This window comes from Pseudochaenichthys georgianus, chromosome 21 (genome assembly GCF_902827115.2).
Source record: "Pseudochaenichthys georgianus chromosome 21, fPseGeo1.2, whole genome shotgun sequence".
In the NCBI taxonomy this organism is placed as follows: Eukaryota; Metazoa; Chordata; class Actinopteri; order Perciformes; family Channichthyidae; genus Pseudochaenichthys; species Pseudochaenichthys georgianus.
Window position 1 is genome coordinate 32,181,027 of NC_047523.1, and position 23,011 is coordinate 32,204,037.

Below are 23,011 nucleotides of genomic sequence, written 5' to 3' on the forward strand. Positions count from 1 at the left end.
TCCACAGCATCCAGCAGCCCATATCGAAAGACACAAAGGCAAAGCCAAGCCTGTGCCCTGACGATTATTCTGATTCCCTTATTAAAACCGGGAGCTTGGGATTTGCCTGGTCGTTGGCCTCGGGAGTTGATAGAGCTTTTCCAGGCTCCTGCTTGAGCGGGTTTAAACCCTCATCGGAGTGATAGGTGCCGGGTCCTGTAGTGGATATTGATTTGACCTTTCCTTTAGATTATACACGTCTGGCTCTGTTGATTGTCAATAAGTCCATGATTGAAGGACAATACGTAATCTCTGTGGCCTGCAGCCAGAACAAGATTCAGTTATCTCCTTATTTGTGGGTTTGGTTGTGCTAGTGTTTGAATGGTTGCAGGATACATAGATGCCTTACTGATCCCACATATCTTTTTATAAATCCAGATATTACATAAGATTATTGTAGCATGTACAGTATGTGCATATGCTTAACCTCAAACCTCTCATCTGGCATGTGCAAGGCCATTACGGTCAATAAGCAGAGGCGGAAAGGGCACACAGCCCATTGTGACACCACCGAGTCACAGAACCTGCTTTTTTTTATTGTGTTAACATACGCACACATCTCAATGACCTATCCCTGTATGAGTGTGTGTGGACTAGCACACACTAACATACACTTATGAGTGTAGCCATTAGAGCAGTACTGCAGATTGTCTGGTAGGGCGCTCAGGGCCACAAAATGCAATTAGATTCTGGTATAAAATATTTATTTCCTAAACACCTACTGTGCACCAGGAGCCTTTACCTACTGTGTGCTTAAATATGAAAATAGTATATAAAGTGCATGCCCGAGAGAGCAGCAGATACAACTTCTCAGTGTGGGCTCGTGCCCTGCTCGGTGTCTTCAGGCTCAGATGAGTGTATGCACGTAACTGCGAGGGCAATACATGCTAATATAAAACGACTGCTTATATTACTTTCTCCTATATTTGAATTGAATGCTTTATATTGAACTTTTAACAACTGGGGTCAATTTACTTCTGTTGGAATACATTGTTTTCTATATTTGGAGTTGAATTGTCTTCTCGGAGATTGATTGTTGGGCTCTGTTCTAACGGATTGGTCCAATCCTCCTGGGACCCAGCCCATTGAAAATGTCCACTGTAGTGGACATTTTGTTAACATGCATCTCCTTTTACTCTTTTGAGCTACTCTATCAATCCCTGACGTACTGTCCAGAGGACATCCTGGTCTTTCCAGTGATATGTCATTGGTTAAAATTGCATGCTGGGAAGTTCCTCTTTCTTTTCATCCAAAATGGCTGGCATACGAAAAACAACATTTTAAGTCAAATATTGTTAAATAATTGTAATTTTTACCATGAAAATCATTACATTACATTACATTGCATTTAGCTGACGCTTTTATCCAAAGCGACTTACAATAAGTACATTCGACCAGGAAGACACAACCTTGAGGAAAACAGAATCATATAAGAACATCAGGTTTCAAAGAGCCAATCGTTTCAAGTGCTGCTCAACTGGCTAAGCCAGTCCTTTATTAGTATATAAGTGCTCTGTTAGCAGTTCTTTGTTAGTCATTCTATCGCTCGAAGTGGAGTCGAAAGAGATGAGTTTTCAGTCTGCGCCGGAAGGTGTGTAAGCTTTCTGCGGTCCTGATTTCAATGGGGAGCTCATTCCACCATTTTGGAGCCAGGATAGCAAACCCACGTGTTTTTGCTGATGGGAACTTGGGTCCCCCTCGCAGCGAGGGTGCAGCGAGTCGTTTGGTTGATGCAGAGCGTAGTGCACGTGCTGGGGTGTACGGTTTAACCATGTCCTGGATGTAGGAAGGGCCAGATCAATTCGCAGCATGGTACGCAAGTACCAGTGTCTTGAAGTGGATTCTAGCAGTTACCGGAAGCCAGTGGAGGGAGCGGAGGAGCGGCGTGGTGTGGGAAAATTTTGGAAGGTTGAAGACCAGACGAGCCGCTGCATCCACACCCAGATTCCTTGCAGTCTGAGTCGGGGAAACAACAGAGGGGCCGATGTTGATAGTTAGGTCAAGAGAGGGACAATCTTTTCCCGGAAGGAAAAGCACTTCAGTTTTGTCAAGGTTGAGCTTGAGATGATGAGCGGACATCCACTGAGAGATGTCAGCTAAACAAGCAGAGATGCGTGCGACGACCTGGGTCTCTGAGCGGGGAAAGGACAGAATTAATTGGGTGTCGTCAGCGTAGCAGTGGTATGAAAAACCATGCGGGCTAATGACAGATCCGAGCGAGTTTGTGTACAGGGAGAAGAGGAGAGGACCAAGAACAGAGCCCTGAGGGACCCCTGTAGTTAATTGACAAGGGTCGGACTCAGACCCTCTCCAAGTAACCCTGTAGGTGCGGTCTTTGAGGTATGAGGTGAGGAGGGAAAGTGCAGAGCCTGAAACTCCAAGTTCTTGGAGAGTGCGAAGGAGGATCTGATGATTCACCGTGTCGAATGCAGCAGACAGGTCCAACAGGATGAGGACAGAGGAGAGGGAGGCTGCTTTAGCAGTGTGCAGTTCCTCAGTGACAGCAATGAGAGCAGTTTCTGTGGAGTGACCTGCCTTGAAACCAGACTGGTGTGGATCCAGAAGGTTGTTCTGATGGAGATAGCAGGAGAGTTGTTTAAAGACAGCGCGTTCAAGTGTTTTAGACAGGAACGGGAGGAGAGAGACAGGCCTGTAGTTTATAACATCAGACGGGTTGAGAGTGGGTTTCTTCAGGAGAGGGTTTACTCTCGCCTCCTTGAGAGTGTGTGGAAAGTGACCAGAAGTTAGAGAAGTGTTGATGAAATGGGTGAGAAACGGTAGAATATCAGGAGCGATAGTCTGAAGGAGGTTTGAAGGGATAGGGTCCAGAGGACAGGTGGTAGGGCGGGCAGAGGTAATGAGGGTAAGAACCTCACTTGGAGAGAGAGGGGAAAAGGAGGTTAGTGTGCCGGTTGAAGGTGGCTCAGGTGATCCGGCGGTGAGTAGAGGTGAGTCAGAAAAAGAAGAGCGAATGTCGTAAACCTTTTTTTCAAAGTGGTTAACAAAGTCGCTTGACAGAAGGGAGGAGGGGGAAGGGGCTTTGGGGGGGTCCAAGAGGGTGGAGAAGATGGAAAATAGTTTTTTAGGATTGGAATAGGAAGATTGGATCTTATCTTGAAAGAAAGTGCTTTTTGTCTGAGAGATGGAAGCAGAGAAAGAGGAGAGGAGAGCCTGATAGGTTAGGAGGTCGTCACGGTGTTTGGATTTCCACCATTTCCGCTCTGCTGCCCTAAGGACGGTTCTATTAGCACGCAGTGCGTCATTTAGCCAGGGAGCAGGAGGGGACTGACGAGCCTGCCGAGATGTGAGAGGACAGAGAGAGTCCAGAGAGGATGAGAGAGTAGAGAGGAGAGTTTCTGCAGCAGAGTTTGGAGGCAGGAGTTGGAACGAGTCAGAGGAAGGGAGGGCTGAGAGCACCGAGGAGGCAAAGGTAGAGGGGGAGAGGGAACGGAGGTTACGGCGGACAAGTGCAGGATGAGAAGAGATTAGTTTGTTATGTTTGGAAAGGGGTAAAGAGAATGAAATGAAGAAGTGATCGGAGGTGTGGAGCGGGTTTACAGAGAGGTTAGAAGTAGTGCAGTTCCTTGAGAATATGAGATCGAGGACATTGCCAGCTTTATGAGTCGGTGGGGACGGAGACAGTGAGAAAGCAAAGGTGGTTAACAGAGATGTTAGTTCGTCTATCTTCCCCGTCTGGAGGTTGAAGTCTCCGAGAAAATCATATATATTCTTGTTTATTAACATGTGAGGAACTATATAATTAGTTCTGAAAGCAATTAAATAATTCAAGTTTTCAAATAACAGCCCTTTTATAAATGTCCATTCTAGTGGACGTAAGGACCATCTTCATGGACTTTATGACTCAATACTGTTGCAGGAGACGGAACTGAAGCAGACATTTTCTGTACCAGAAAGTTCGAGAGGGGTCTGCCTGCAGACCTCCACTCTCAGGACAGTTCCGGTGCAGACCTCCACTCTCAGGACACCTCCACTGTCAGTACAGGAACTGCATGCTAAGAATTCCAAACTAAAATCACCACTATCAGTACAGTGCCACTTTCCAAACAGGAAATGCACGCAAATACAAAATAAAATCGGATCGTGACACTTATTATATACATATGTATATATCTATATATATAGATATACGGACACCTTGTATTGTAGTTACTATCAGTACAGCCGCAGCGCCACTTTCCGAACAGGAAATGCACGCTAATACAACATAAAATAGCACTGACACTTATTAAAAAAAATAATAAAACCGGGGAAAAGTGAAAAAAAGTGTCCGAAAATAGGCACTCGTGAGGAGGGCAGAGTCCCCTGTCAACTCCCGTTACATTCCTCCATGGTGTCATTTGAGCGAAAAACTTTTTCGAGAACCAGGTTGGGGGGGTCAAAAGGGCTTGACCAAGGCCGACCCAAAGTGCACGGTGGGCGGACTCATCACCTCCGTGATGAGTCTCCATTGTGATTTGAAAACTTCCATCAAACGAGTCCTTCGGTGGGCGGGAAAAAAACGCGTCAGAATCGTCACTTCCTGTACTGACAGTGGAGGTGTCCTGAGAGTGGAGGTCTGCAGGCAGGCTCATGGAAAGTTCAGGGAGATTCAGATGTTGAGCTCTCAGATGATGAGAGAGATGAGGATTTCACACCTGGGATAGAAGAGGGTCAAGAAGAAGGGGGGGAAAGATGCAGGAGGCTCCATGAGCGCACAGATACAGACAGAGAGACAGATAGGGACGAGCTGGAAAGACATGGCCTTCTGTGGGCCAAGAGTAGCACGTATGTCTTATTGTTGTTTTTATTTTAAGTGGAGCCATGAAAAATGAGAATTGCCTCAGGAATGCAAGCTTTGTTTATATGAGCAGGTCAATTAGAGGTCACATCCATAAAACTAGTCAAGATGAGCCTACAGCCCGTGCTGACTGGAGTCAATGAGGTACTTTCCCACTACATTGACTACAAAGTATTTGAAGATCTGGAAAGATTCACCAAAAACAAGCTAGTTTTGTATTGACTAAATAAACAACAATGTTCAGATCAATTACTTATTCATGTTTTAAATAAAGGTGAATGTATTATTGTATTAATATCACTCTATAACCATAATACGTTACATAGTCCATCTGTTAATTGTGGCTGTCTTTTCAAACTAATATGGTCCCGACGTCCTCTGCAGTGGACATACTGTAACATTTTAAAATAAAAAAAGTCTAAATTGCAAGATGTTTTTTTAACCCTAAATAGGTAGGAAATCACAAAAAAAAGGAAATTGGAAGACACGTTTTTTCCTCGGGTCCCAGGTGGGGTAGGTAAGTTTCAGAAACCGGCTCGAGTGCACTAAAAAGAATCCGCCCCTTCCTTTAGACTTCCTTACAGAGCACCTCCTCCAACACACATGAACGCGCAATGCACGCCCAACGAGGGCACGAGATGGAAGGCTGACAGACAGGGCAGGCCCGGCTAAACGGATTGGATGTACTTTTTACAGTATTACGGCTTCCACAGATGACATTTTTATATGGATTTTTTGTCAAAGCACTTCAGATATTCATTGCTATCGGGATGTTTAGAGCATTCCATGGAATATAACAAAAAGTGTATCTCGAGCCGGTTTCTGAAACTTACCTACCCCACCTTTAATATGTCCAATTGTATTAAACTAAAGGTTCTGAATACTTCCTCCACCACCAATCATATTGTATATATTTAGTTTGTCATGTGGTGTCCATTTAATGTATATGTCAATTTGTGTTTATCCCCTTGTGTTTATCATTCGTCCTCAGCGTTAGCTACTGGAATTCTAAAGGGACATTTTCAAAAGCTGATGTATTTAAATTCAGGAACTCAATACAGCCATCAATCGACTCCAGCTTGACCTTTCTATTGTTGACACCAGCCCGGGTCGATTTATGTTGCGATACTTGGAAATTAAAGCCCCGAAGCCACATGAGGAATGTATATGACGGCTTGGAATACTCGCTGTGTGTACCGACCCCTAAAGGAGGAGGGGCTAATGGATTGTGGCTTTTACTCCTTTGAAACTGCCGTCCTCTCCGCTGCGTAATGAACAAGGACCATACTGCTGAAATACACACCTTGGATGATCAGGCCTTTTGCAGTGAGCTTTTGTGCGGTGCTCAATGAAGTTTACAAACTGACTTTAGATTTGGAAATGTATAAAGTGCAAAGACAGTTGAACTCTGTCCGTGGGAAGCTTGTGAGAGAACGGGTTAGTTCAGCGCTCTCACTGTGTCTCATCAGCCTGTGTGTCTGTGTGGGTGCTGCATGAGTGGGTGGAGGCCAAATGTTAAGAAATGAGCAGTATGGATAGTAGTTGCAGTGAGGATCCAAACTCAAGATAACATACTTATTATATTATATCCACGCAGTCCATAAGAGACACACTTACAGGGCTCTGAATGATTTTTAAATCAGTTTAAATTGGACGTGTATGGCCTGTGGGCTGAGTCTAAGCTAATTTTCTTTTTTTTGTCGGAAATAAATAAGCATGTATGTGTGCAATATTTCCATGCATGTGTGTATGTACAACAATCATGTGTGTGCGTGTGTGTTTCTGTCCTGCACTGGGAGGATTACTGTAGATTTACAAGGCCTGGTAACAATGAGCAGACCCACCCCAGGGACCCATACTCAATCACTATCACAATGAAACGCTGCTAATTCCTATTTAAAGCCGCCGCACAGGCACTGCCCTCCCTGCTCTCCAGGCCGAGGGAGAACAGGAAGCTCGGAGACGGCGCGAGGACACATCCATGTCGTGTTAGTCGGTATCATTTCTGTACATTTCTGTTGCCGAGTTCCTCTCTTAAATCTCAATAAATCCCTCGTGTGTCATTGATTCCTGGAGGTTTAAGAGGTGACTTCATGAGGCTAATGTGTGAGCCACTGGAGAGCAGTGCATGTTAGCGTCTGTGTCATCTGTCTTGGAAGTGCCCACCGAGAGACCCCCGTCCTCTCTAGCACCGTTCCTTATTGGCGCTGAATAATTCAACAGCTTTAGACGTAGAGGGGTTTGTTTTAATTCCTAGCGAGCAGGTTAATGTTGTGAGTTTGTCGAAGCACTAAACGCAGGCGGTAATCTATAATGTCGACACAAGCGAAGCAAATGAGCACATGAAGTTAGATGTTGTTTATTGTGTTGCAGCGAAGGATGAAGATAGTGCATATATTCTCACTGTATGTTATTGCCGCTTACTGTACTGTAGGTGTGTGTCAGTATAAAATACAGAGTGGGTTGCGGTGCTGTTGTGTGCCTCTGCAGACTGCTGCCACCTCCCCTCATGGCTCCGGCACAAGCACATCCATTTAGCGATTTAATTGCCTTTAGAATCAGGGACAGAAATCTCCGGCTGCATAAATATTTTAGAAGAACGCATCGGACAAGTCTGTCTATCTGAGTGTCCTCTGTCTGTTTCATCTCCTTTGTCTCTTTCACTTTCACGCTCCTGTCGCTGCGCATGCATCCAGGTGCAGCAAAGCGTGCACTTTCAGTATGCACACGCACACAAGCTGTGCCGGTTTCTGAGAAGCTGTAAAGCCCTTCTCTTTTGGCCATTACCGGGGATGAATTATTGGCACCAAATCACTGGAGGAATCCATTTTACTTACACAAGAGGCACACGCTTGCATGCAAAAGCTTGGGAACAAACACACATGCGAATACACGGTGCCTTTAAACTGGGGCGCTATCGTAATGGGGCCGGGGGTAATGATTTTTGCATTATTAATGAAGCAGGCTTCATACTCATCTTAATTGAAAATGTTCTTTCATCACCAGCCCTTGCTCATTTGTCGTCTCCCTCAATGCAAGTGGTGTAATACATATACTGTATAGTATACTATATATAGTATATATAGTATATACTGTATACTGCACATAGTAGGCGCTTACAACAGGCACACATTGCACACACATTTTACCACCATTTTGTAATCGTTCTGGTGTTATCGATGTATCTACCTTTAAACTAACAAAGACCAAGCCACTTAAATATGCAAAAGAGTTTATCGGACTAGAGATCAGGCTAGGGGACGTTGGGATGAGAGTGTTTTTTTTTTTTAAAGGTGGGATTTAAATAAGGGTCGTTCACAAGGGGATGAACACAGGATCGAATGGATATAAGACGGAAGGTGTCATGGCAAGAAACCAAGGGAGTGAAACTGTGGGGGCATCGTCCTGCAGCCTGATCAACCCCCCCCCCCCCCCTGTGGAGCCTGTAATGTGAGGAAGAGGGAGGTAGCGGGAAATACGTTTTTGTTTTTTTTGCGGTTGATAAAAGAGGACTACATATTTGAATACATGTTTGTGTTTTAAGCTGCGTTATCCATGAAAGAAGCTTTTCAATGTTATGATGTTACATAAGTGGTTACCCTCTGGGGATCGCTAACCTTATTACCACCTCGAACAACAACAACATAGAGAAGTAGAGGAACCTCAGAAATAAATAGACAGAGTGGATGAGGTGAAATGGCATGTGCCAGCAGAACACCAGCGACACTTCAACTTAGTGTTACCAGTCAATAACGAGCAGCAGATGATGAGGGTGAACTGATGGAAAGAGCTCACTCAAACATAGTACCAGTTGTTCATGGCAGCTTTCTTTAGACGACATACTGGTTAAAAGAGAAGTTTAGAATAGAAAGTGTGTGTATGTGTGTGTTCCTATGATCATAGGGGTGATGCCCGGGCAGTAGTGTCGTTATCCTCCTGGCCCCGAAGCGTCCCCCTCACTGGAGATGTGTCTTTACTGACCGAGAGACGGATGGGTCACTGCTTCCATCCCTCTTCCATCCCCTCTCTCTCGGTCCTGCTATCACCTTGATTTAGCATCACATTTCTTATTCAACCATGGCCGTGATTTTATTTATTCATTTATTTTTGTTTTTTGGGCATGGATTTGCTCTTATTCTGTGTTCGATTTGTCTTAGAAGTCAGAGTTAAGAAAAACACCAACAAAGCCTGGAATATGTTATTAATAAACATCTGAAGTGGAGTCCGGACACAACCACTTCTTCACTGTAACATAAATTACTCTCCACACCAAGAAAACAACATTCTCTAAATGACAATATAATCTAAGATCAACTTGAAGAAAATCATAAACTGAAGAATTTATTTTATGTAAATACATTTGATGTAAAAAAAACAGATTGCAGTGACAAAACATCAGTGTTGTGCTAGTTACTGAAAACCAGTAACTAGTTACCATTACTAGTTACTTCATTTCAAAAGTAACTCAGTTACTTTATTGATTACTTAATTACCAAAAAGTAATGCGTTACTGTGAAAAGTAACGTTTTAGTTACTTAAAAAAGGGCTCCCATTATATTAATGCCCTTATAGCCTTCATTTCAGTACTGTTAATGCATTGGAGAATAATACAATCTGTTGATCAACTTGACATGCATTATATGCAATCTGGATAGCATCGATATTAGCTGGCTTTACATTTTTGTATATTCTTTCTCCAGGTAGTTGGAAAAAGTTTTCCGTTTCATATGCCGTGTGCCGCCCGGACATGCTATCATGCTAACTAGCTCCCTGAAAGCGGGTGACTCCACTGTAGCAATAGCCTGCATGTGTTCTACAACATACCGTGCAATGGCTTTATCGACTTTTCCCTGGCTAGCAGTCCCTTGGTTAAAATCCAGCCGCTGTTGCTTAGGTGCAGGTGGAGTGGCGTCGGCTGAGTCTCTGTGGTCTTAGCTACTAGCTTCGTCCCAGCATGTTGTTTTTGCAGATGTTTTAAGAGATGTGAATAACTGGTTTGGGCAGTAGATAGGCTCTTTGACTAAAACGTTCTTTTCTTTGTGCTCGACAAAAGTGAAATAGTGAGAATATCTCCAGGTGGAGAAACTAGACTTGAGCTCCGCCGCCGCCATGATAGTCTTGTTAGTAAACAACACAAACACGCCCACAGCCCGTCTCCGCATGTGACACAGGAAGTATTTAAGTACATTTACTCAAGTACTGTACTTAAGTACAGTTCTCATCTCTGTTCACCTGGCTGTTGACTATATAAAAAAACTAACGCAGTAACGGAGTAACGCACCATGTAGTAACGGTAACTGAGTTACTGAATTTAAAAAGTAATGCGTTAGAGTACTAGTTACTGCCAAAAATAACGGCGTTACAGTAACGTTAGTCCCAACACTGCAAAACATACACATGCAGACATAAGCATGTACCTGTAAAGTAGGAGTTTTCTATACAGACAAAATGCACACATTATAAGTGAGAGGCCATGAATAAACCATTCACATGCATTATGAAACATGCTAAATAATGAAAGATATACATGAATTACCAAAAGTATCGTACTAATTTATCTGCAGCCAACCTGACAGTGAAGTGATGCGATTCCATATAACCTTTAATAATACATGCCGTGGTCTGCATCAGAGTAACCCGCACGTTACGCCGTTCAGCACCACGGATCGCTCCATGGATAGTCACCATGGAGTTCACATCTGAGATCAAGCGCTGATCTGCAGGGATTGGCCCAGTGAACCAGAACTCCAGTGTTAAGCGGTAGTGTTGGCAGTGGTTAGACCTGATTTCCTCTGTGTGTGTCCTCGTCTGGAGTTAGATTGTGTATTTTTGAGTTTTCCCCCTCAGGCTGTAAGTTGTACGCTTGCTAGTAGAGGTCAGGAGACATACTCGTCCACAAACCCTGAGGATATGAAAACTCCATGGCCTACAAAACTTTACAAGAGACAGTTCAGTTTGGGGAAGTTTCTTTTGCAATGGGAAGATGTGTATTTATCAGTGCAGTCGGTTCAGAGTGCGTGCGTCTGTTTGACAGATCTTATCAAGCTCAGACTGCATGATGTGGTGCAACATCCTCATACAGTAAAGTTACAGTCGTGGTTTTCTATACCGTCAATCAAATGTTCATTTCTTTACCATAACGACGGCCGTTCCATCACATTAATCAGTGGTATTACCATGGCAACAAATGTTCCCTTGCCTTAACCAAGTTCTTATCTCAGTTTTCATAGCTGAAATAGTGTCAGATGTGTAGCGAACTCTCTCTCTCTAGGTCGTCCTCAGACGAGCCCTCCATCGTTGCTTCCAGTCATCCCGGGTCTCCATACATCTGGCCAGTTCCTTGGTACTTTGTGCTCCTATGTCAACTCACCAAGAGTCTGTCTTTTTATTTATTTCCCTCCCAAACCCCTTCCCCTCAGGAAGCCTTCGCCTCCAGGTCATCATTGTAAATAGGAATTTGTTGTTAATTGATTTTCCTGGATAAATAAAGGTTATACTACTACTACTACTACTACTACTACTACTACTACTACTACCACTACTACTACTACTACTACTACTACTACTACTACTACTACTACCACTACCACTACCACTACCACTACTACTACTACTACCACTACCACTACCACTACCACTACTACTACTACTACTACTACTACTACCACTACCACTACTACTACTACTACTACTACTACTACTACCACTACCACCACCACTACCACTACTACTACCACTACCACTACCACCACCACCACCACCACCACCACTACCACTACCACCACCACTACTACTACTACTACTACTACTACTACTACTACTACTACTACTACCAGTGTTGGGCAAGTTACTTCCAAAATGTAATATATTACATATTACTTATTACTCTCTTTTGAAAGTAATAAGTTACATTACAAAATTACTCTCTCTGAAATGTAATGAGTTACACTACTTTAGTTACTTTTCTAGTTACTTTCACCAAAATAACCGCAAAAGAATGGCTAGGTATTTTAAATGCTAAAAATGTTTAGTGCAGCTCATTATACATCCAGTGAAGGGCAATGTGGTATAGCATAACAACTGTGTAGGCCCTTAAGGCTACTAACAACTTGTATTACACGGCTTAGTTGAATACTCCATTCTGATTGTAACTTCTTAACATGTGACACGTTGTTAATAGAGTAGTACAGACCACTCTCAAGGACTATAACGAAGGTTGCTAAGGAGGATCAAGAAAGAGAAAGGAAAAGAGGTTAAAAGATGGAGCGCTGGACGTCAGATAAATCACCAGAAGAAGGCAGACAGGAAGTAAACACTAACAGGGCACGGAATGGTCTCTGTATTTTGTTTAGTATATGGCCGTGTGCAGGCCCGGCTCCAGAACAACATGACTCCGGGTGCATCTGAGGTTACAGGGGGCGCAGCAGTAGCAGGTTTACATGAGCAATAGTGGCCGGCAACAGCAATGAAAAATAGCATTGATGGTCCCCAATGAACAGGTTATGGCATTTGTTATGTTTTGAAACTAAGCAAGTGAGAACATTTCAAGTGAGTTAAAAGTGCAATCCTGAAATATCTCATACAGTCCAAAGTGGACTGTGGCAAAGAAAAGCACAAAAGCTTCAAAACTGTACTGATAAAACAAATGAGAACATATTGTAAATCAAGGCAAATATTATTTGAACCAGCTCATGGTTTGAAATGGCAAACATTGAAAAGCAAAAGTATTATTAAAACCATGTAGCCTACTAAACATCACCTTGGTCCCATCATATACTCTGGGAAGAGAATATTTACTGTGCTTGAAAACTGGTATCACATCATCATGTGAGGTTGAATTTGTGACCTGGAGATCATTTCAGCTGCAACATTAGCTCGTTGATAAGCTTGGGATATGAGATCTTTGTGTAGCCATTCGTGGTGAAGGCATCTGTGCTATTGTATGCATTATTTTTGACCCAACATTTCTACAGGCATGGCAGAATATGGCACTATTTTCACATATTCTAGCCCTTGTCTATTTGTATACCACGAGCTGCAAAATGACCACCTAACCCCACTGTACAGGCGGGTACTTGTTTAGATTTACCTGGGCAGGCTCTGTTTCGCCGTGGTATCCTGGCTGGCACCTGCGGGCCGCAGAGGGGCGGCGGTGTTTCGGGCGATGAAGAGTGCTGCTCCGGGGTTGAAGGCGGCGAGTCAGGCGGGAGTAAGCTCGTGTCCACAACGGAGGGTAACGTGATGTCCCCATCTGACCTGTTGCTACGGTCTGCAGTAGATGCAGTGTTGCTGGCGTTTAGTGATGGTTGATTTAACCATTTTCGTATAAATGATTATCCACAGATGTGTGTCACTGCTGTGGAAGCACTTTGGAAATTATGCACGCGCAGCGGAGCAGGTCACGCGCACCTGACACAATTTGTTGTTAGTATTTTTCGCTCCGTTCTCTTTTTTGAATAGATCCCGGCGCGAGGCCTGAAGGGTAAACACCTGGTTTACTAATCTACTCGCACGTATGTCTGGTGTCGGAATGTCTCGCTATGTTAGTACATTGTTAAAAAACAAAACACCATTTAATTTCGGGTTAAAATGTGTTGTAACTGCGTTACTGAGCATTGTAACGGGTAATATATTACCCACATTTCATTAGTAATGCGTTACATTACTTCGTTACAGCAAAAAGTAATATATTACTGTAACTACGTTACTTTTGTAACGCGTTACACCCAACACTGACTACTACTACCAACAACTTGTGTATTTATTTTTCATTTCGGGGACTTTTGGGTGAGATTGTCCACCATTTTCTATACAATACTGAATTTCCACTATGTTCCAGCCATTGTCCCGTCGTTCTTCGCTGCGGGCCTGAGGGTGAGCAGAGCAATGTGCTTCTCCTTGCTCACATATAGCCAGCAGCTGCCGACAGCCCACAGCTTCACCAACAGGACTCTGTCTGTTTCTGTATTTTCTAAACGTAATCAGGCCTTAGGGAATTGTTTTTTTGAAAGATGGAAAGTTTACAGAGACACCTGAAGAAGAATAGCCCGATGTAAACTAACGAAAGTAACAGTAATCCTCCCTATTCCAGCCTCAATGTTTGGATCACCTGATTATGGTGAGCACCATTGAGTGTCCGTGAGTGGAATTCAATGCCCTTATTTTGTCTCCTTCATTCCTCCTCTTTATCTTTGTGTCTGGGGCCGCGAGAAGGAAGAGGGAGAGGAGCACGGGTGATAATGACTTGTCAAATTAGAAGTGAAGGAACCTGCAGCGAGTGTAAACACAATTCTGAATGCTCAGATGACATTTTCCAAGCTGTATTTCTACTGGGGGAGATTAGCGGAGTGACAGCTCAGCCTGGATCTCATGGATCACATCTGCACAATGGAGAGCAGCCGCACACACACAAAGATAGAGAGAGGAAGAAATTGCTGGCATTTCAATACTACACAGCAGACTGACACCTGCATACACAAACACAGAGATGCCCTCACATTCGCGCGCACACTTTGCGTCGTCTGATTTGAAATGCTTCTCCCCTTTCAAGCCTTTCTTCCCAGTCATGGTCCGAGGGGCTGTGTATGGATTCAAGTCTGTGCGGCCTGCCCACACCCCATCAGTGTGATGGATGGTGCTGACACACAGCCGTGGCTTTAGAACTTACAGGGACTTTATTTGCATGTGTTTCCATTACCAGTAAAACTGCTCATGATGTAGGGGAGCTGTAGACTTTCTTGTTGTTAAGATATTAGGGTCTCCTGTTTCTTAGTGTTCCATTTTCCGCATGGCCGTCCTCCCCGGCGCGGCGGCGGCAGCAGCAGCCATGAACGGTGCTGCTCATTTCCCAACGTCAGCCTATGAAATAAAGCGCCATTTACGAGGAACAATGACCCGGCCACCACATCTCCCTCCATGCTGCCCCCCCCCCCCCCCCACACTATTGGAGAGATACTATTGAGAGTCCTGAGCGCATCAATTTGGGCTTCAAATGACTTTCTCCAGCTGGCCAAATCCTGACAAGCTTTCTGTTCTCCTTAATAAAAAGAGCCCTTTATCAGCAAGAGAAAGGATGAGAGGATGAGCAGGGGAGGGAGGGAGAGAGAGAGGGAGAGTAAAGTCAAAAAGCTAATGTCTCAGTGACACCCTTTCTCACACAACAGGGGACATTTCTGTTCTATAACGGGTTCTGGTTAATTTGAAGTCAATTGGAGAGTTATTAAAGGATCTGAGTGAGCTGTGCTGAACTTGGTCAAGGGCAGAAAACTCACCCTGGTTTATTTGATGAAACAATAGGAACGAGACTGTCACCTTCAGGCACACTTGAAAGTTTCTATACTTTGCTTATAAACTACTTTGAATAATGCACTGTATATGTAGATTTACAGATTTTGTTCATTTATCTTAGCAGCAAATGCATCCGCCTGCAGTTTCCCCTGGATACCTGCTTAGTTTGTGTGGGGCGAATCTCATTGCGGAGGATTTGCTTCATTGTGTAGGTATTGTTTTGGTTCATCTCTGAAAAGCTTCATGTTGCTTTTGAAATTACTCTGCCAATATGTATGCAAATATCAACATCCACTGCCATGAATTAGATTGAGTTCATTTCCCTATTGTTCCTATATGCTTTCTGTGGTCTTCAGGTGCAGGTTCGGTGGTTTCATGTAACGCTGCTGTGCATTACAGCACAATGTACAGTGTGCACTACACATACAGGCAGGAACCCACATTAATAAAGCAAGATGCAGAGGAATAAAGGCTCTGATTTAATTTACAGGCAGTGGGATATTATGAGACTATCAGGTATGGCTGGGATATTAAGAAACATAATGGCTTCAATTGAAAGGTAGTACAGGGGGTGAGAAGCTCTCATGTGTCGTTGAGTTGTTACGTCACATTACATGTCACTTGTTTGAACTTGTGACCCCCTGATCCGAACACCAACGCACAACCCACTGCACCACTCGCCTCCCACGTTGTTACTTTTTCATTGAAAATAACAACGCTTTATAACGACAACCTAGAAACAAGTAAAATGTATATAAAAATGAAGAGGAAGAGAAAAATACCGCCATTAGAGCATAACAGCAACAACAGCGGACATTAAGAAAACGCAATGAACATTAGTCATTCGGCAAGGTTACTAATAGAGGTAGCCATTTAAGGCTTTATGTTTTAATGAGAGCTAAACCAGCATGATATCATCGATATTTTAGTTGCTGTATTGTTAATGCAGAGAGAAGAGAAGATGTGTTGTTACAGACAAGGCAGACTCTGGAACATATTTAATTTGTAGTAAATCAGCCAGCGTGGTTTAAACATATTCTGAAAAGGTTACAGTAATGGGACATTTTCAAAAGGACACTTCGAAAACAAGTGCACAAATGTTACCGTGACATTATCAGAGCAAAACAGACAGCTATTGTTAGAGGTCTTACCGATTTCCTAGCTCCCATCGTGGGTAAATATTAGTGGATTTTGCAAGTAGTAATTTATCTTTGTCTTCCTTCTTATTAGGGGATAATAAGCGTTGAAACTAAAGTTAATCTGATTCGTCGCTTTGGGGGTTGTAACGAGGAGGTACAACGCCACATTAGATATGCAATATCTGTTGATCTCGTTTTTTGTATATTGGCACCATTTCAAGTTTGAAGAATTAACCATTTTGCCATGTTATGGACAACTATTAAGGATAACATTGATGCAAAAGAACATTTAACTACATAATGATTCTTAGACAACTTCTGGAGCTATTAGGTGAGGGTCTTTTTTTTTTTAAATGATTTTCAAGCAAATTCATAAAAATCGATAGGAAATGTAAATGACGCTGAATCTAAAATGCATATGCATCTGTGTTTTATTACTCTAGGAGAAGTCAAATGCAGGCTGTAAAGTATTTCAAAGACCTTATTTGCCTCCATGAGCTTTGAACAGCTGATAAGCCATTGTTTAAGAGCATCAGCACACACCTGTCCCTTTCACCTTACTCAGTATCTCTCCCTCATGTCTCTCATTCCCTACGGGCGTGTTTCTCTCCATTGGAAATCCTCTGGTGTACAATACTCCAGGCTCTGGGTATAACTCGAGTTACGAGGAGAAAAGCTGGAGAGGAAAATAAGCTAGAATTCACTACAAAGAGACGAAAAGGAAACTCTCTCCAAACAAAATAACAGGGCTGTGAAAGAACTAAATATAAGATGCATTCCTCAATACTTATTTGAACAATCAGCAACAGCGGAGAGATTTGGGCTTCAATAGCCATGGGGGTGTGTCGGTGGGGGTGTGTTCAGGTGGGGGGGTGTGTCGGTGGGGGTGTGTTCAGGTGGGGGTGTGTGTCGGTGGGGGTGTGTGTCGGTGGGAGTGTGTGGCAGACATGCTGCTTGTTAGCTGTGCATATGCAGCCTTCACATCACATCACATCACATTTATCTTCCCTCTATCTCTCAGTACAGTATGTGTCTCTGTCTTTCAATCCTTAATTATATAAAATATGATGTGTTAAATACTTATCAACTTGGTAGGGTTTGAACTAAAATGAAAAACAAATGGAAGCAGTAGCGAATGGAGCCCAAACATCAAACATTGATAATGGCTTTATACATTACTTCTGCAGTTGTTTGGTCAATACATCCAACGTTTGTAAAGATATCTCTACTAACTGAGCCAGATCTCATTTCATTGGGTGAAGATATTCATAGTCCCCCCTTAAATACTTCTATTCCTTGAGTGTATAGGTTTTTAAAGTATCAATTTACTTAAGGAATAGGTGCATATTTCTTTCTCATGGAGCCCAGAAATAATGGCGTTTAAAGGAAGTTGTAGATTACTGTAAGATAATTAGAATAAAAAAAAAAGGGGACAACATATTGTTTTGAAGTTAAATCCATATCGTTATTACTATATGTGTTGTTCAGTGTTGACAGGAAGGCTTATACAAGGTCGCTATTCCCTGTTTAATGGTATTTTTTTTGGGATGTTCACCACCATCTTCACATAGAAATAATTAGTATTAGTCCACAATTGCATATAAATGAACAATGGTTAACTTTCAGTGAAAGTACATGATTTTGAAACAGAGATATGTCGTGGCACAGAGGGAGAGATTACACAGTCAGATATCAAATGACTAGGAGCAGATTAAAAACATCAATTCACAAACGTCTCTTCAGTGAAACATATAATGTGTACATGTATGCATCATTTATATTCATAAAATATTACTACAATAACCTTTTAGTGGTTAAAAACATGAATACATTATAAATGATTTGTAATTATTCAACTCGCATGCTAACAGGCGCTGGTATTATTGTTCATTCAGGTCACGCCAGTTCCTGTTAAACCTTAAGGGACATTTCAAAGCCAGGCGACAATAACCAGGTTTGTTCCACTGTTTTTGGATCCCAGACAACAAAGATGGACGGCACAGAAGCTTATTTTCCTTATCAGGTGGAAGTTTGTTGAATCTGGCAGGAAATGTCATTTCAACTTCAAAGGCCTGGGTCTGTAACTGAGCTTACAGGACTCTCTAGTCTGGGCTCCTTTTGAGCTGAATCAGTTGGAAATGTGAACAGGAACAGGTGGATCAAAACACTGAACAGTCATGCAGAGTTCACTCAGGTCGGATGCCTTTAACACCGACCATTATCTTGAGTCTCAGCCTGGTAGACCAAGTCAGGGCAGAGGCACACAGAGAACTGAAATATAAAAACAGTGATTTACAGAGGCTACAGCCAACCCACCGCTGCAGGTTAAGACTATATCAACTGATCATGTATTAACTACTCTTGTAGCTAAAGTAGATAGATATTCACAGAAGGAGAATAAAGCACATTCATTAAGCCTTACCTATTGTTCGAGGTGCCTTTGCTTATTTTAAATGCTAATGCATGAATGCCTTCTCTGTACATCAGGTACCACATATTATCTCATTGCAGAAGACTTACAGCAGTGGCGTGTGCAGCAGAGGAGAATAACATTTGCCAAAGACTATGCGTGGTGTTTTATCTTATAGCGAGGCGTACTAGCACAGTAAACCGTTTAGCATACATTCTGCACAATTACCTTTAGGGGTCAGCCAAAGCACCTGCGCTTGTTGAAGCAGAAAAATAGAGATCTTTAGCATATAATTGCCAGGAAGATATAGGTGAATTTCCATAGGGTGATTTGTTTTGGTGTATTGGTTGAAATATGTTTGTTGTGTAAGGAAAAACGAGAATAAATGACTAAATATACTGTATTTAAAGGGAATATTGTAGTAATTATTGGGTAAAAAGCAATAAATAGGTAAAGGGGGAGGAAACAGATCGATGCCAAGGTAAAGGTAAACAGTCGGCTGGATTGGGGGATGGAGATGGAGACACGTTTGCCGGGTGGGTGAGGAAGAGAGAAAGAGAACGTGAGAGACAGAACGCTATTAAGAGTCCTTATCTGCATATAGATCGTGCAATGTCTTCCTGGCCTGCGAGGACCCTCCCGCCCACCCAACATCTGATAATTACACTTCATTAGGAGTACAGGTAGTGATTAGGGGAGAGACACGAGAGAGGGAGTAGGAGACATGTAAGTAGGGAAGCGAGACACACTTGAGTGACACTATACTGTTACCGGATACCGGGAATTTGATTATGGGGGAAAAACCCTCTGCAATTGTGTATGTGTGTTGTGAGTGTGCATTTGCATGAATGTGGGTCAATTTATTGTAGCTCAGGGGTCTATATTTATTGCCTTGGTTTAATGTCACAGGAAGATGGACAGGTCCGCCTCGACACAGAGTGTAATAAGCTTTCTGCGACACACACACACACACACACACACACACACACACACACACACACACACACACACACACACATATATCCTGTAGCTTGACATTCCCCCCCTTGCTTTTCCCTCCATACCTATGCCCTACACATCAGGAGTGCTGCAGTGAGATCCATCCAGGCAGAGGCCAGCTTCCCTCTGTCTGACACCCATGTAGGGATGTGTGTGTCCATATGGAAACATCCGTTACACTATGGGCTTGTCCAGGAGTGGCTAAACAGAATCGCTACTAAAGGTGTGATGTCCCAGAGCGGCCGGCAGGAACAGGGAGTGATCCTGTTTCTGTGTGTGTGGATGTGCATGTGCTGTCAGCAGAGGGAGAGTGAGAGGTGAGGACTGCAGTATTCCTCCAGCGGGAAGCATCGATTTTCCAGCCCAGCGTGGGGATGTGGGAAATGTCAGCCTCTAATTGAGTTGATAAAACAGTTTTGAGTTTCAGACATAAATATGGTTTCCCCCACAAAAGGCTACCGCACTCAACAACAGCTTCCATTTCTCTCTCCTGTGGATTTTGTAAAGCGTCCATATTTTACTTGTAGAAAATTAATAACATTTCCTGTCAAAAACGGCTCCAAATTGGAGGTCTGGAGGAATGAAAGGTCTCCTTGTTATGTGTGTACGCCCTTATGCATGCAAAGTTTGTTGCTCGGACATCACATGCCTGCAAATGTGCACAGTGAAAGACGCTGACAGGCGCACCGCCTATGAATAAAATGTTTTCTTTCATTGTGAATCAGCACACAAGCTAGAATAAACTGTTTTTCTTGTGGCAGCGAGGGCACCAGTGGAGATTGTGAGAGCGAGGCAGAGGTCATATCCATTAGAGGTGTAGAGGCTTAATAAAGAAAAGGGCTGAATAAACGCCCACTGTCCCTGCTGATTAGCAGATTGAGATGCACAGAGGGCAGAGGACTTACCTGCTGCCTTCAATGGAAACTCACTCTGATGTCAGGGGGGGAATAGCTGTTTGTGGTTAAGCGTTTCCCTGGTGATTATCTCCTATCTAATGCTTAAATGTTCAAAGGAGATCGACGCACAAAACGGAAGTGAGTGCTTCTGTTTTTTCTCCTGCCAAATTAACTGTAAATGGAGATTTATTTCTTGTTCTTTGGGTTATACTTGAATAATTTAGCCATATAACTCCAATGCAGAAACAGCTTGTCTCCTGTGCTTGTTATCAGTAAGGTGCTTAACAGTTCAAGTTATGTGGAGTGCGTGTGAACACGTGAAAGTGCACGTGTGACTGTTGCATCTATAGGGGCCCTGCTCTCATTATTAGGAATGATAATTAGACAGTTTCACACATTACGTCGCACACACACACACACACACGCAATGTCACCTCCTCACATTCATTATGCAAGCGCACACACATGTGTGGATCAGCCTACTGGTAATTAGGCAGACAACCATTCGTATAGGGAATGCACGCTCATGCAAACACACACACACAGACACACATCACTTCTCTGGTAATTAAGAGTATTAATTACAAGCATAGCTGTCCCTGTGAGGCTCTGTCTGTATCGCTCACAGACTGGCACACAGCAGGGTTCTTATTACTTTATCTCAGCACGTCATCACTACTTCACTCCCCCTCTGCCCCCTCTCTCTGGTAGCACATGCACACACGTGTACTGCCTAATACACACCTGCTGGAGAAACAAATTGGAGCTAATTAGTTAGAGACTGATAGCTGACCATAGGTTAACCTCCGCCTGGGAATGGAGAGAGATCTGCTGGCTGCAGAACAGGCCAATGCGCCTGGGGGGCCGTGCCACAGTCTTTGATTTTTGTCAAATGTTCTTTCAGCTTCTGTGCCCTCAGTCTATGTTTTTTTGTGATACTGCAGCAGCTGAAGTATACATTTCACAAATGAGGCGGAGAGATACAGTTTCTTGCTGTATTGCTCATGATTTTATCAGTAAAATGAGCTTTCACCTATGCTTACTAACCTCGATGGACATGTAGGCCAGACTCTCAGTCCAGTCAGCGCGGAGTATCTTTAGTGAGTGGATTACAGATGAGCTACCCTGTTAGCTCAGGACAAAAAGCGTGAGACGAAGAGCCTGAGGAAAATATCTGTCCGTAAAACCGTTAGACAAGGAACACGCCGCGCTTCTAGAGCTCGCGGCGTATTCCCAGTTAACAAACTCTCCTTTGCACTCTTTGACATTGGAGCTGTGGCGCAGCCTGAGCACTCGGAGGAGCCTGACATCATTTATGGAGATATTTTACAGGTCCTCCCTAGATTCCACTGTGGTTGCAAGTGTGGATATTGCAGAATTGTGTCTGAGTTGTCTCTGCAAAGGCTTGTGTGGCACACATGCCCTGAGTGTGAGCAACTGGTAGACTAGGAAGCACAAGGTGATAACATCTATGGAATTCACACCGTTAAACATGTATAATATAATGATACTGCACTTAGTGTATCATTACTAATACATCTATTAAAGTGGGATAAGAAGAGGATTATTATGTGTGTTATATGATCCTCTTCCCACTCATATGTTCTTGTGATGTGGATATACATTATATCTCCATAACAATTGGCTGTAAATACAATATTTATATGCGTTGTAATCACACTGCAATAATGATTTCTTAATTATTATTTGACACCCACCTCAGTAATGTGTTGTTTAATGTCTCTCGTTCTCTCTGTTTCTCCACAGTGGACGGCTGCACTGATTGGTCGGTGGACTACCTGAAGTACCGGGTGCTGCAGGGGGAGCCGGTGCGGCTGAAGTGCGCTCTCTTCTATGGATACATCCGGGCCAACTACAGCCAGGCGCAGAGTGTGGGCCTCAGCCTCATGTGGTACCGCAGCTCTGGCCTTGGCCACAGCGACTTCGAGGAGCCCATCTCTTTCGACGGCGTGCGCATGAGCAAGGAGGAGGACGCCATCTGGTTTAGACCTGCAGACCTCCAGGACGTGGGACTCTACTCCTGCGTGCTACGGTAGGAAGGGGGATGGGGATGGGGATGATGCATTTAAATGTCCTGGGTAATATGTCTGATTTTATTTTGCTGTAGTTTTAAAAAAAAAATGTTTTCTCTTGACCACATTCAGCTAACCACTTGGGCTCTTGTATTGCTACTTGCAACGACTTCAAGCTCAACATGCAATACTTACAGACAGAAATGAATTTCAAATAAGTTAGATAGATCTACATTTTGTAAGAAAATTGTTGTATTTAGTTTTCTTGTTGAGATAAGAAGTTGTACGTCCTTGTATCAAACTTGAACCTGTAGCCTAGCTTTCTCCTAGATTATAAAACCTACTAACTAACCTTTAGTTTAACTGTTTATTCCAGATACAAACTGAAATGTCTAAAGACGTTGTGGGAC

The 23,011-nt window shown here is 43.2% G+C and overlaps 1 protein-coding gene across 3 annotated transcripts in view; it reads left to right on the forward strand.

Annotated features, from left to right (window-relative positions):
- il1rapl1a (interleukin 1 receptor accessory protein-like 1a) overlaps positions 1 to 23,011 on the forward strand; it is a 202,297-nt gene that overhangs the window by 72,484 nt on the left and 106,802 nt on the right. For all 3 annotated transcript variants that reach the window (XM_034110537.1, XM_034110539.1, XM_034110538.1), the window contains exon 3: positions 22,336 to 22,621. In XM_034110537.1, the coding sequence (XP_033966428.1) occupies positions 22,336 to 22,621 (286 nt within the window). The remainder of the gene's footprint in view (positions 1 to 22,335; positions 22,622 to 23,011) is intronic.